At 37.0% G+C, this 15,246-nt stretch overlaps 1 protein-coding gene across 4 annotated transcripts in view; it reads right to left on the bottom strand.

The window, feature by feature from the left end:
• The window catches only part of LOC121388545 (FH1/FH2 domain-containing protein 3-like), a 140,643-nt gene that overhangs the window by 47,893 nt on the left and 77,504 nt on the right, over positions 1-15,246 (bottom strand). For all 4 annotated transcript variants that reach the window (XM_041519924.1, XM_041519922.1, XM_041519923.1 and 1 more), the window contains exons 6-7: positions 14,493-14,551; positions 1,940-2,007 (exon numbers count right to left, since the gene is read on the bottom strand). In XM_041519924.1, the coding sequence (XP_041375858.1) occupies positions 1,940-2,007; positions 14,493-14,551 (127 nt within the window). The remainder of the gene's footprint in view (positions 1-1,939; positions 2,008-14,492; positions 14,552-15,246) is intronic.

The following is a 15,246-nucleotide window of genomic DNA, read 5'->3' as shown; positions in this document are numbered from 1 at the left end:
GTAATCACAAACAAGCATTCGGAGAGTACTGATGAAGTCATACATGTCCCCTACCAGACCAAACAAGTTTTTGTAGTGCCTAAGTCCAAGGGCAATAACTCTTTAATGGAAGGAGAAGAAGGAAATGTTTTATTGAATGACGCACTCAACACATTTTTTATTTACGGTTATATGGCATCGGACATATGGTTAAGAACCACATATATAATGAGTGAGGAAACCTGCTGTCGCCACTTCATGGGCTACTCTTTTCGATTAGCAGCAAGAGTTCTTTTATATGCACCCTCCCATAGACAGGATAGCACATACCACAGCCTTTGATGTACCAGTCGTGGTGCACTGGCTGAAATGAGAAATAGCCCAACTGACGGGGATCGATCCCAAACCAACCAACTCTTTAATGAATAAATGTTTAATGACACCCCAGCACGAAAAATACATAAGCCAGTGGGTGTCAAACTAAGGTAATTTAACTCTTTAAAAAAGGGGTATAACCCCATGAAAGTTCATCTGTAACTCTAAAAGATGAAGATATACACAAAACATTTGCTCAGTTTGCCAATACACATGGGAAGAGTATTACTGGACTGGCACATACCAATGAAAGACGAATGAGTATTTTAAAACTATTACGGCAAAATTTTAAAATCTGAGTATTGAATGGAATAGCCATAAATTGAGAACTTTTGCTCATAATTATTTATGTTTAGTTTAAAAGAACTAAATGCATATAATTTAAAGACTAGGGACCTAATTCACTAAAGTCTCACAACTTTGTGATCTCACAGTGCAAGGCAAAAAGACTTGTAAAGAGGATGCTTTGTTGTCTAGCAGATCCTAAGAGACCTTTGTGAAATAGGCCCCTGGTGTAATACAGTTTCCCCACAAATGTGATTTGAATTTTTTATTTTTTTTTAATAACAATAATAAATTTTAAAATTTAAATCACTAAACCTTGAGGCTGATCAATAATCAGAAAATATTATATCAGGTTGATCTAATCTGCAACTGACAACGCAGGTTTAAACAATTATTTGACTGATCAGAGATGTCACCCTAATCAAGCACAAGTCATAGATTTGGGGGTTTTCAGCCCAAAATGCCCCAACTGGAAGTGACATTATAGGTCATTATTTACATTATTTAAAAAATACAATATCATAAATTTAGCTGAAAACCACTTTGGAAATATCAAAGTGAGAATTGTGATGACAAACGTGTGTTCAGAAAATTGGAGGGGGGACTCTAGACTTGCTAGCAAAGTTTTTAGAGGGTTTGGGTCATACCACCCCAGAAAATACATCAAAAAACAATTTGCTTGGAGCAGGGAAGAGAAGAGGGTTTGATCCCAAACCTTCTCCTCTGCACATGTGTCTGGATAATGTCTTGCTACACTTTAATTCAAAGGCATGAGTAGGAATAACACAATTCCGTTTTTTATTCAGTATATGAAGTATACAAAGTGAATGGGTTTTTCAATTTGAGTCCATTAGGTGCAGTCAATCCTATGAGGAGGCAGGATGTAGCCCAGTGGTAAAGTGGCGTTTCTCATTCCAACCAGTGCTCCACAACAGGTGTAACAAAGGACATGGTATGTACTATCCTGCCTGTGGGATGGTGCATTTAAAAGATCCCTTGCTGCTAATCGAAAAGAGTAGCCCATGAAGGGCGACAGCGGGTTTCCTTTCTCAATATCTGTGTGGTCCTTCACCATATGTCCGACGCCATGTAACTGTAAATAAAATGTGTTGAGTGCATCGTTAAATAAAACATTTCCTTCTTTCTTTCCATTAGGTGCAGTCAATCATGTGACCCCACAACAGAGTGGAATACTCCACCAATAAACTACAGCCTAATATCCTAAGAAGACTGGAAGTGTCTGTAAAAACAGGTTACTGTAGTTCAAAGAATCTACGTCAGCCGGTTTCCCTTCACTAACCTGGAAGATCTGCTTCAGTGAAAATAACGCTCGTCTTAGTTCTCGGCCAGTCGAAGTCAAAAGTTTTTCTGAAAAAGAAACAAATTATTATAACATCAATTTAGACAAAATAGTCAACCGTCACATGTTTTTAAGAAAAAATTATTTCAGACATTAAAGCATTAACACTACTTGAGAGAGAGAGAGAGAGAGAGAGAGAGAGAGAGAGAGAGAGAGAGAGAGAGAGAGAGAGAGAGAGACAGAGACAGAGACAGAGACAGAGACAGAGAGACATAGAGAGACAGATACAGAGAGAGACAGAGAGAGAGTACTTTTTAACATGCTGCTATACCATTAAGGTTCCGGGCATGTCCATCCCGTGCATACAACATTGTCTTTCTTTTTTGCATATATGTGTAAACCTGTACGTTCCTTTGAAATGCATTTTCTGCATTTCAAACTGATTGGAAAAGCTAGGTTGTGATGTTTTTAAATTATAATTTTATTACTATTATGAATTTTAATTTTTATAAAAAAAATGTTTGCAATTTCTTGTAGTTTAAACCAACAAGGAGACCTTCAATTTCTTAAGATTTAAAAAGGTATATTCTTTATTTTAACAAACTAATAAATTAATCTTTTTTTTTAATCTTTCAACAGCATTTCTTGTAATAAAAACACCAACAGACAGACACATTGTACGTGTCATTAAGTACAAGAGCTTCCCACTGGACTCATAAGTGTCTGATTTATGGGTTGAGATTTTGATATCACCATGAAATCTGACACCCAGCTACATCTACCTGACTTGTCTTGTCACCTGTAATAGATCAAAGCCTGCAACCTGTACCTCGCTTAACAGATCACCACGCAGATTTGTCGGTTTCACACAACTGATTGTATGATAATGGTACAATACCTGGTAATTATTATATTATCTACTACACCAATGAAACGCTTGATCAATACCGCGTTCAGCTTAAAGTCTTGACATTTAGATTTGTCACAGACCAACACATGCTGACTAACAACGGTTACAGTACTAAATGTATAAGACAATAAACTGTTCACACAGAAATTTCTAACAGTTAATTACTCATCAGCGATTGGATGTCAGACATTTGATAATTCTGAGTTTACAGGGACATACCCTAGTTTTTAAACACTAAGGCATATTTTTCACTATTAGAGCCATTTTTGATAACTGAAATCATACTTTACTTAGAGTTTATTGTTTAAATTATCCTTTTCCGTACATTCGAAGTGTTTTTGGTCATCCTGGTGTTTTTAATATCACATAATGCATTTCTCATATTTTTAAAAGCGCACATGCGTCTGAGAGAACAGTTATGGAGTCGAGTTTTAGTCTATTTTTAGAGGGTATTTTACCATTTCAAAGTCACAGACTCATGTTTCACTCAATTGTAACTTTATCCAAATGTGTTACAGGTTTGTAAATTAACTAAATTTAGTGTTAATTTTTATGGGCTGAAACTAGGTGTCTGTCTCTTTAATCGAAGAGACAAATCCACAGCATTTTCCCAGTCAGGTCAGATCAGGTCAGAGGGTTTTACGTCATGGGCAAAGGTGCCAGTAGTAGCTAGAGCTCTTTTATGTGTACTTTTGTATAGACAGGACAGCACAGATCGTGACCTTTGATAAACCTGTTGTGGGTCACTGGTCGGGACGGGGAACACCTGACAGTGATTTATGGGAGCACACTGACATGACCGTGCCAAGATATTCTTTAGATTCTGCCTGAGGGCAGGCTTAGATCAGATGACCCACTGAGTTTTTCTCCATACCAATTAATGTCCCATGACTGCCAGTCTGGCATATCAAAGGCCATGGTATATGCTGTCCCGTCTGTGAGAAAGTGCATATAAAAGATTCCTTGCACTACTAATGGTAAAGTTTTTTCTCATTCCAACCAGCGCACCACAGCTGGTGAAAGGTTGTGGTATGTGTGCTTTCCTGTCTGTGGATAAGTGCATATAAAAGATCCTTTGCAAGTTTCCTCTACTGACCATGTGTCAGAATTACAAAATGTCTGATATTCAGTAGCCAATGATTAATTGATCAATGTGCTCTAGTGGTTTCATTAAACAAAAAACAAAGTTTACTCATTGTAAAATGTAGGGACTTTTCACTAAAGACTACTGTATGTGTCAACTGTATCAAAGTTTGACATTCAGTAGCCAATGATTAACTGATCAATGTAATATAGTGGTGTGCTGAAACAAAGCAAATGTGAATGTGTCAGCAGTTTTGTCCTGCGAAATGAGTGCAAACATATGGATAAAAGTAACATTATTTAAAATAGTTTTGTTTCAATTTGGGGGTTTTCAAATAAAGAAGACTAACGCAGTATTAAAAATATTTGGAGTTTCAGCAAAAGGCAAAAGCTTCTTTCTTTTTGGTTTTTCTTGTCGTTTTTTTAAATACACAAATGTATATTAAATAATAAAACTAAAAAAACCTTGGAATGTTTAAATTAATTTAAATCAGAAATTGTTTCATACATGTAGCATTAAATGATAATGATCAGGAACTTATCGATTAACAGAATTAATGCTAGTGTACAACCAAGTTGTCTCCATAACTATAACTGTCAAACAATTGTCTATATATATATATAACCGTAGCTACAAAATTAGTACTTGCTGTTTTTGTGATCTGCAAGGATGATTGATTGACGAAAAGAACCACAAAGAATTTGGCAAATCTCTTTCTGTTGGCGTAGACTCAATCAATGGATTTCGTTTTTATACAAATAGCTGTGTTTATTTCAGACAGAGCCTCCTATTTATCACCAGTCTGTTTATCAATAAACACATCATGCAGAATTAACTTGTACCGCAGAGAGACGGAAATTTTCCTCAGTTACAAATCAGTTGACAGGTAAATCCACTTAATATGGATTCTTTTTCACATTTTATGTTTTTGAGAAGATCAGGTTTGGTATACCACTGCTGGAAACTGACAGAAAATGGCTCTAAAAATGCACAATATATACCTTCTGCTGATGAGTCTCACAAGCAACTTTCGCTTTCCATCTTTTAAAATTTTTTTAATACTATTCCAGAATTTATTCATGTTTATCTCAAGTTTTCTGCATCACTGTTTTAAAAGGGGCAGGAGTAAGGTAAAAGTTTGTTTTGTTTAACAACACCACTAGAGCTATTGGATGTCAAACATTTAGTAATTCAGACATAGTTTTAGAGACGAAACCCGCAACATTATTTCCATTAGTATAGTAGCAAGGGATCTTTTATATGCATCATCCCACAGACAGGATAGCACATACCACGGCTTTTGATATACCAGTCGTGGTGCACTGGCTGGGACGAGAAATAGCCCAATTGGGTTGGGTATTGATCCTAAACGGATCACGCATCAAGTGAGTGCTGTACCACTAGGCTACATCCCGCCCCATGTAAAGATTGCTTCCCACTCCTTTTCTGTTTCTTCTTTCAGCAATGTAAGGGGCAGGACGCAGCCCTGTGGTAAAGCACTCACTTGGTACACAGTCAGTGTGGGATCGATCCCCGTCGGTGGGCCTACTGGGCTATTTTTTTCGTCCCAACCAGTTCACCACGACTGGTATAACAAAGGCCATGGTATGTGCTATCCTGTCTGTGGGATGGTGCATATAAAAGATCCCTTGCTGCTAATAATGGGGAAAAGGTAGTGGCTTTCCTCTAGGTGTCAAAATGACCATATGTTTGACATCCAAAAGTTGATGTGTTCCAGTGATGTCGTTATTCAAAACAAACGTTTTCAGCAATGTAAATCATCACCAGTAAAAAGAAAGAAAGAAAGAAATGTTTTATTTAACGACGCACTCGACACATTTTATTTATGGTTATATGGCATCAGACATCTGGTTAAGGACCACACAGATTTTGAGAGGAAACCCACTGTTGCCACTTCATGGACTACTCTTTCCGATTAGCAGCAAGGGATCTTTTATTTGCACTTCCCAAAGGCAGGATAGCACAAACCATGGCCTTTGTTGAACCAGTTATGGAACACTGGTCGGTGCAAGTGGTTTACACCTACCCATTGAGCCTTGTGGAGCACTCACTCAGGGTTTGGAGTCGGTATCTGGATTAAAAATCACATGCCTCGATTGGGATCCGAACCCAGTACCTACCAGCCTGTAGACCGATGACCTAACCATGATGCCGGTCTTATCACCAGTACTCAATAGTCACAGATGATACATGTAATCTTCAAAGGAAAATAAGAGCTGGAGTGGTAACGCACTGTGGCTGTGGTGTGATGGACTGTGGGATCTACTGCTATTAATGGACTCTGGGGGGTTTTCCATCCTAATTAGTGGCCCACAGCTATTATTTGTTATTTCAGCCACATTGTACAATGACCTAGAGGTCAAATGAGCTATTTTGTAATGCAGCTATGCGTGTGACGTCATATGAGTGACGTCAAAAGTGATAATCTGCTAGTATATGTTTATGACTGTTTTAATCAGTCATCATAATCTGTCAATAGAAACAGTGGTTGCAGGATGAATAACAGATCCCTTGCTATTAACAGCAAAATGTAGTGGGTTTCTTCTCTTGGACTATATGTCAGAATTACCAAATGTTTGACACCCAAGAGCTGATGATTAATAAATCAATGTGCTCAAGTGGTACCGTTAAACAGAACACACAAACTTTTGTTTATCCACTAGCACATGACATGTATAATTACAACCAGTGCATAACTACCATACAGACACGGCTTTATATCTATTAACCTCAAAGCAAGAGAAATATACTGCTGCAGTTTGCCAGTTGCCGGCCCCCACGTACAATATATGTCATCCGTGACTGACTTGGCTTGCAGGCTAATGTCTGTTGACATGTCAACATGTCATACACATTCACTGACACTAAAAACCAGGCCAGCTGTCCCTATTTATATGGTTTATGTCCTGCTACAGAATAATTCCAATCAGCTCATGTTAAACCTAACACTGAATTAAGAGGTCATCTGTCGGTTTGGGGAAAAGTTCAAGCTATAATTAATGATTAATTTAATATACTAAAAAAAAAATTAATTAAGGTTTGCTAGATATTTTAATATATAATTATGATTAAAAAAATCCACATTTATTTTAATATATAATTATGATAAAAAAAAAATATTTTGGTTTTTTTTTTTACAAAGTATACAGAACTTGCATTACTGATCCAAAATTACTAAAAAAAACACATTTATAAATCATCTGTGATGAAAACTTGATGATATAACACTAATAAAAACTGATCGATAATTCTACTAGCTCTTAATTAATTTTATGGAGGAATCAATTTAATTTAGGGCATTATATATATACTGTAATGTCATATCTTGTCTCACAGAGGTACTATACTATCAAAGGTCGCTGCTTTGTATATATATATATATATATTTGTTTTTTTAAATTAAAAAAAAAAAGTAAGCAAATATAACCCACCCCAAAAACAAGTTTAAATGCAAAGATGCAGTTATACCAGGTTGAAATGTCAATTCCAGATAATGCAATCAGTGTTTCTGCCAGAAATATTTTTTGGGTATGGTGCTATGGAATTGAATGAAATCAGTCAACAGAGAGGGTATGGGGGGGGGGGGGGGGGGGGGCCTCCCCCAGAAAGAAAATGGGTTAAGTTTAGAGTTAGCACTGAGAAAATCATACAGTAATGATAAGAGAAATTAATTTTGTCAAAAGGTTTAACTTAAATGTTTTTGGGTGCCATATCCGTTTTATCCTCTGGCAACAACAACCCTGGCAATGCAATGTAAGCAAGAGAATATTGGATGAGGACAATGTTGGTGGTACCAGGGTGTTAAATTCCAGGGCACAAAGTACCTGAGTATCTAGGGAGTACAGGAGATTGCATTTTTCATGATGCAGGCGGGACGTAGCCCAGTGGTAAAGCACTTGCTTGATGCACGGTCGGTCTAGGATCGACTCCCATCGGAGAGCCCATTGGGCTATTTCTTGTTACAGCTATTGCACCATGACTGGTTTATCAAAGGCTGTGGTATGTGCTATCCTGTATCTGGGATGGTGCATATAAAAGATCCCTTGCTACTAATGGAAAAATGTAACGGGTTTCCTCTTTGAAACTATATGTCAAATTATCAAAGGTTTGACATCCAATAGCCGATGATTAATAAATCAATGTGCTCTAGTGGTGTCTTTATACAAAACAAACAAACTTTTTCATGATGCATGATTTTTTTTTTGTTATGTGTAAATATATGGAACATTGTTTTAAAATGCTCTCTGATCTTTGTGTTAAAATTCTTCAATGTGCTGCTCCTCATAGATATTATTTTTGCAGGATGTTTATTTGTTTAGCTTATATTTATTATTTCTTTTTATTTTTAATTTATTATTATTATTATTTCTTTTTTAATGAGAGGTGGATGTGGTCTGGGCCAAAATTATGTGTAGGGCAACTCCCCCCCCCCCCCCCCCCCACACACACACATATATACCCCCCCCCCCCCCCCCCCCCCCAAAAAAAAAAAAACCCAAAAAACAACCTATTTGTGCCCGGAGTACTGGGGAGGCTATATGCACCTTCTCTGTTTCACATAAATTAGATTTAAAGCTATTACAAATGTTAAGGCAACCAGATTTGCCAAAAGGGAAATTTAAGCATTTTAGTGGTAGAAAAAAGTCCATAGCCATAACTATTTTATACTGCCTAATAGTAATAATTTGCTCATGGTCAGTGCTTTTAAACAAAGGTCTGTTTCACGTCTTCGTTCCTCACCTGTGTCTGACCCGGCTACTGTCGCAGGAGAATTCAACTGTACCTGTACAATGCAGGTGTTAACGAGAAAATGGTTACCTGGACAATGCCTGCCCCTGTTTTTGACCCAGGCTGGGGTACCAAACACACTGGGAATGATGTAACAGATGTCAGTATTTATTGTTAAGTAAAGTCTATTCACTGAGCAGTGACCTTTGATATTATAGTACCTCTGTGAGACAAGACATCTGACATTACAGTATCTCTTTGATGTTTACGTGTGTGCTGCAGGTGTTATGTAATTCCTTCCAGACTTCGGTAGGACAAGTAATAGTAAATGCAAAACCTCAGAAATACTATGCTGACTTTCTTGATTCAAGATTTAAAGTTACACCAACCCATAAGCCACTGTATCATTTTGCTGCTATATATAGACCCATCTTCAAATAACAATTATTACTGCGTGATTAATAAAAATAACAAAGAACTTCAAAGGACTACTACCAGTAATCTAAAGTCTACACTGGTCAACTCAACCTATGCCATATAATATTAATCTTTTAATGAAGACCTATTTTCTAAACTGGACCATATTAATCTGCTATATTAACATTATTATTAAGTGATTTAATGTGTCCATGTACCACTATGGTTTCGAACACGCCTATCCTGTGTCCGGCCTCCGATAAGATCTTAACGTTCAAAGCGTAATTTTGGCCTTATAACTACTGCACACTAACTAGACCGGTACATCTATATATTACCAGCATAATACGTTAAATGAACCTCAATAAAGAATGGTTTCCTATCAGTGGTACACGTACATATGATCCTGTAAGCCAGTATAACAATGTGTGACAAAGGCGTCGCGCTACTGTTGGAATTTCCGTTTGTTCCTGAACCTTATCCCGGACTCGCACGAGGACAACAGATTGCTAATAACGCTTATTCAAGCAGAACCATTTCCAGTGGTATATGTTAAACATTCAATACGATTCAATTAGACACGCTTATTGAGTGAGAATGATATATTACGGAGGGAGGTTATGAGTGATCTGTGCTGTAATAATATCTCATTTCGGTGAAACAAGATGGATGGTCAGATGAAAGCAATGTTTAATGATGTTACAACATACTGACGAAAGAAACGGAAGGAATGTTTCATTAATTATGCTACAGCATATCTGAATTCAGACTATTTGGAAAAGAAAGATAGAAAATGAATTGACAATTTTAATGACACACTCAACACACATAACATCAAACATATAGTTAAAAACCAGACAGATAATCAGAGAAGAAACCTGGTTTTTTTAAAAATTAATAACAGGCAGGAATCTTTTATACTAATGATCTCACAGACAGGATAGTACATACCACAGCCTTTGTTATACTAGTTGTGGTTTATTATTTGGAATGAGAAATAGCCCAATGGCCCCATCAACAGGGTAAAACGTTCGCTTGATGTGCGGTCGGTCTAGGATCGATTCCTGGTCGGTGGATCCATTGGGCTATTTCTTGTTCCAGCCACTGCTCCACAACTGGAATAACCAAGGCTGTGGTATGTACTATCCTGTCTGTGGGATGGTGTATATAAAAGATCCCTTGCTGCTAATTGAAAAGAATAGCCCATGAAGGGGTGACAGTGGGTTTCCTCTCTCTATGTCTGTGTGGTCCTTAACCATATGTCTGACGCCATATAACTATAAATAAAATGTGTTGAGTTTGTTGTTAAATAAAACATTTTCTTCCTTTTATCCAAATATGGTTTCTGGTCAATAAAGTTCACAGTAATGTCAATGTTTGTGTAATACCATTATACCACGTAATAATAATTATATTCAATTATAATATAGTGTTCATCTACAAAGGTGTTGTATAAGACAGGTTTACTCTGTCACTGTTCCTGTTTTAAATTACTGGACTGTGGTCTAGAATGTCCCAAGTAATGTCTATATTTGTGTGTGCCAAATAATAATATGACTTCCCTTCATATGAGTAAACACACACACACTATCCGTGAAGAACAGGTTTTATAGGTTGCAAATCAAGACAGTAAACATCTTTTTGTAAATGTAAAATGAGCGTCCTTATTCTGGTCAATGTGTACATTAAAAGTAGTTTAAATCTATACACAAATACCTATAGGCCTGACAGGTATACTGGTACAAAGCAAACAAAACTACCAACGTTATAATTTACACCATTTAACAACTCTCAAGAAAACAAATAATAAAGGTTTCATTAAATGTAGATCAATCAGAAAAACATTGCTTTCCGTAACCCAACTAACACACAAAAATCAACTTAATATGAACTTTTTTCTCCCTTTTTTTTTTTTTTGGGGGGGGGGGGGGGGGGGGGGGGGGGGGGGGGATTGTTTTTTGTTTGTTTCGGAGGGGTTTTCTTTTGTTCTCTTAAATAACCCAATACCTATAAAAAAGAATTCTTTATATTTTAACTCTTGAATTTTTATACTGATGTTGATCATCACTTAATTTTCGCATTTACCTTCGATGTATTTTTCATGCCAGGGTGTCATTAAACATTCATTCATTCATTCTTTAATAATTTTCTATTATTACTTAATAAAATAATCAGTTTTTTCCCTGTTTCAGGGCTCATAGCCTTAAAGACCAAACAAATTCAAAGACTTTTACCTGCTATTTTCAAAGACTTTCAAAGACTTTTACACAGCGGTCAAAGACAATAGAATGCAATAAAAATACCAAATCAGGTTGGTTACTTTTGCTGTCCATGACAACAAATTTAGCTTTTTTACAAGCATCATGACAGATTAACCCTTGTAACTGATAAATATGAAGTGCATGCAGCTGTAAAAGATAACTTCATTGCTTTGGCTATGACTTGTGAGAATGTAAAGACTTTTATTACAATTTAAAGACTTTCAAAGACCTAAAAAAAAATAATTCAAATTCAAATATTGTTGAGGAATTTAAAGACCACTACAAACCCTGCAACTAGTGCTCCATAACTGGTACCAGCATACAATTTTAAAATGAAACAATATGTTGATAAAAATATCTGTTGCAAAATAATATTTTTAATACATGTATGGCCTTAAGAGAGGTGGGGATAGCAAAGAAAAAGAAAAAGAGAGTATAATTTGTACATGCTAGCTTGTTAAAAATTATAACAATGATAATAACTCCTAAGAACATATGGAAGGTAAGTCAAATTTATGTTGCCTTCAAGTAAGTCTTTCTTATTTGCCTGTACTCATTTCAAAACAGAAAATAATCAACTTTGATTGTCTGAAATATTTCATAAAGGAGACTGTGTATTTATTCAGGTGTTAAGTTTTTGGAACCATGACATAGAAGTCAAGTTGTGTGACAAATCTTGAGGATTCTTCTTGTTGGATAACAATGTGACCCTGTAGAACATGTTTAACAACTCCAAAGTGTGTGTTATCTGTAAACACAACTTCGACTGCCACTTAAAGATTACAAGTTACAGTTCTTCCTGTTTTAACTATATATATGTATGATTCAAAACATATACTGCTATGCAGGAATGCCATTGATTTCATTGTGCGAGGTTCACAATCATGTGTATATAGTGATGTTAAACGACACCACTAGAGCAAATTGATTTATTAATCATCGGCTATTGGATGTCAAACATTTGGTAATATGATTCATAGTCAACAGAAGAAACCCACTACATTTGCAGAATTGTTTTATCGACACCACTAGAGCACATTGCTAAATTAATCATTGGCTATTGGATGTCAAACATTTGATTATTGTGACACATAGTCATCAGAGAAAACCCACTACATTTTTCCTAATGCAACAGGGGATCTTTTATATGCACTTTCCCACAGACAGGAAAGCACGTACCTCGACCTTTCACCAGTTGTGGTGCACTGGTTGGAACGAGAAAAATCCCCAATCAGCTGAATGGATCCACTGAGATGGTTTGATCCTGCAACACAGGTACCTCATGCGAGCACTCAACCAACTGAGTTAAATTCCGCCCCTAAGGCTGCAGAATGCAACAAACTGTGTGGCCGTGTGAGGGGTTCAGAATGAACTGTTGGTATAAGGAGCTTACTATGCCTAAGAGATTAATCACTGAATCACATTATTAACTGTTATATACTTGGGGGTCATTTATATATATATAGCAAGTTCAACAATACACCTTAATCACTGTAATAATGTAATGATAAAATACGCTTTGGGGTCAGCTACACATAGCAGTCAAATCAAATTCAAATTCCTCATTTTTGGATACATAAAAACAAACAAACACTGCATAATATCAGACTAATAGGATCAATATTTGGAGTGGGAGAAGGCACAAAACATTAACCTCTGTTGGGGCATCATGGGGGGATGGGGGGGGGTGTGGGTGAATGGGGGAGAGCACAAGCCATATTTTTATCTTTATATACACATGTATTTTTGTCTATGAGTGGGAAGCACAGCCTCCTTCCTCACCCCCCAGTTTCTAATGGCCTGCAGATATGTACATTAGCAGTGTTTCTGTCAGAAAGAAAATTTTGGGTATGGCGCTATGGAATTTAATGCAGCCATAGTCAACAGGGTGTATGGGGGAGGGGGGGGGCCTCTCACAGAAAGAAAATGGGTTAAGTTCAGAGTTAGGGTTAAGAAAATCATACATTAATGATAAGAGTAATTAATTTTGTCAACTGTTTAACTTCAAAAAAAAAAAAAAAATCTGCAAACAAATTTGGTTATGGCGCCATACCCGTTTTACCCTCTGGCAGAAACCCTGATTAGGTATATTATTGTTACACAGTGGACTATTAAATTAGGCTGGACGCCTCCCGATCTAATTTGTGTAAGGTGGTCGTCTCCACAACAATGACTGATCTTCCCGAGGTGAAAACGTCACCTCATGTTTGGAATCAGTCTATTATTGTTGGGTTACTGTTGGTAATCAATCAGCCGTCTATTATCCACTGTACTCTGATAGAGAGAGAATTCACCCACGATCACGGATTAGTGGATTAATGTTCACAGGTGACAGACTGATGTAACACCTGACAATACTACAGGCCAGTGTGTGTGTTTTGATAGGTGCTTTGAGTTGGTCACCCAAGGTCACTCACCTAGGTTTGTCCAAATAACCTGGCAACCAGTGTATTTTATCAGCAACCAAAGCTAATTTTTGTTTTGTTTAATGACACCACTAGAGCAAATTGATTTATTAATCATCGGCTATTGGATGTCAAACATTTGGTAATTTCAACATATAACCTTAAGACAGGAAACCCGCTACATTGTTCCATAGTAGCAAGGAATCTTTTATATGCACCATCCCACAAACAGTATAGCACATACCCTGGCCTTTGATATACCAGTTGTTGCACACTGGCTGGAAGGAGAAATAGCCTAATGGGCCCACCGATGGGAATCGATTCTAGACCGACCGCACATCAAGTGAACACTTTACCACTGGCTTTATCACTGGGCTATGTTCTCCTGCCCCTCTCCCATCTCAATCAGTGACACACAACTGGTATTCCAAACACTGTGGTATGTGCTGTCATGTACATGGAAAAGTATATATAAAAGATCCTTTGCTGCTTAATACGAGTGTGTGTGTATCTCTCTATCTCTATCTCTCTGTCTTTTTCTCCCCCTCCCTCTGTCCCTCTCCCCCCTCTCTCTCTCTCTCTCTCTCTCTCTCTCTCTCTCTCTCTCTCTCTCTCTCTCTCTCTCTCTCTCTCTCTCTCTGTCTCTCTCTCTGTCCCACCATTACCCTACATCTACAGTTATAGATGCATAGATAATATATAAATATACACACACATCATATCTTACCTATGATAGCATGGACTCGTACTGTTAACTGGGTTCGTAATATCAGCGTATTTTTTCGTCTGCAAAAAAAATAAAATGGACAGGTTATAAATGGCTAACATATCATGCATGTAGATATTGCACATGTCATGTATAGAGTGTGTACAGAACACAAATAGACAGAGCAGACACTTGATCAAACACACCAAACCCCATGGGTGAGGTCATATCTCTGTGTATATCTCTGTATATAAGATGGTATTTTACTTATCACACCAGTAAAGATAAACTTTTTTCCTCTCTTTAAATTAGGAAATAAGTTTACCACCCACAGGTCTGTTTTATCATTTTCCTGACGTAATCAGCAAAGTATGGCTGGAGTAAAAATAGACAGGTTTTAAGAATCAAAGAGATGTATGCTGTGTTTAATATTTTCTTACACAGCGTTAATTTAATGCATGATCATGTTACATACGTATACATGTAGCAAATATAGACATGTAAAGCAAAAAATTAAAAAACTGGGATGGGGGGGGGGGGGGATATAAATATTTAGACATATATGTGGATGACATTAATGATGATGGAGATGATTAATACTGATTATTTTCATAAGGAGAGGGCAGGATCTAGCTCAGTCAGTAGAGTGATCGCCTGAGGTGCTGGAGTCGTAAGATCGAAACTCCTCAGTGGACCCATTTTCAGATTGGGGTTTTCTTATGCCAACCTGTGCCCCATGACTGGTACAAATGTATAACAAAGACCATGGTATGTG

Source organism: Gigantopelta aegis, chromosome 14 (genome assembly GCF_016097555.1).
Source record: "Gigantopelta aegis isolate Gae_Host chromosome 14, Gae_host_genome, whole genome shotgun sequence".
Lineage (NCBI taxonomy): Eukaryota > Metazoa > Mollusca > Gastropoda > Neomphalida > Peltospiridae > Gigantopelta > Gigantopelta aegis.
The sequence above is the reverse complement of the archived record's forward strand: the minus strand, read 5'-3'. Positions and strand labels throughout refer to the sequence as shown.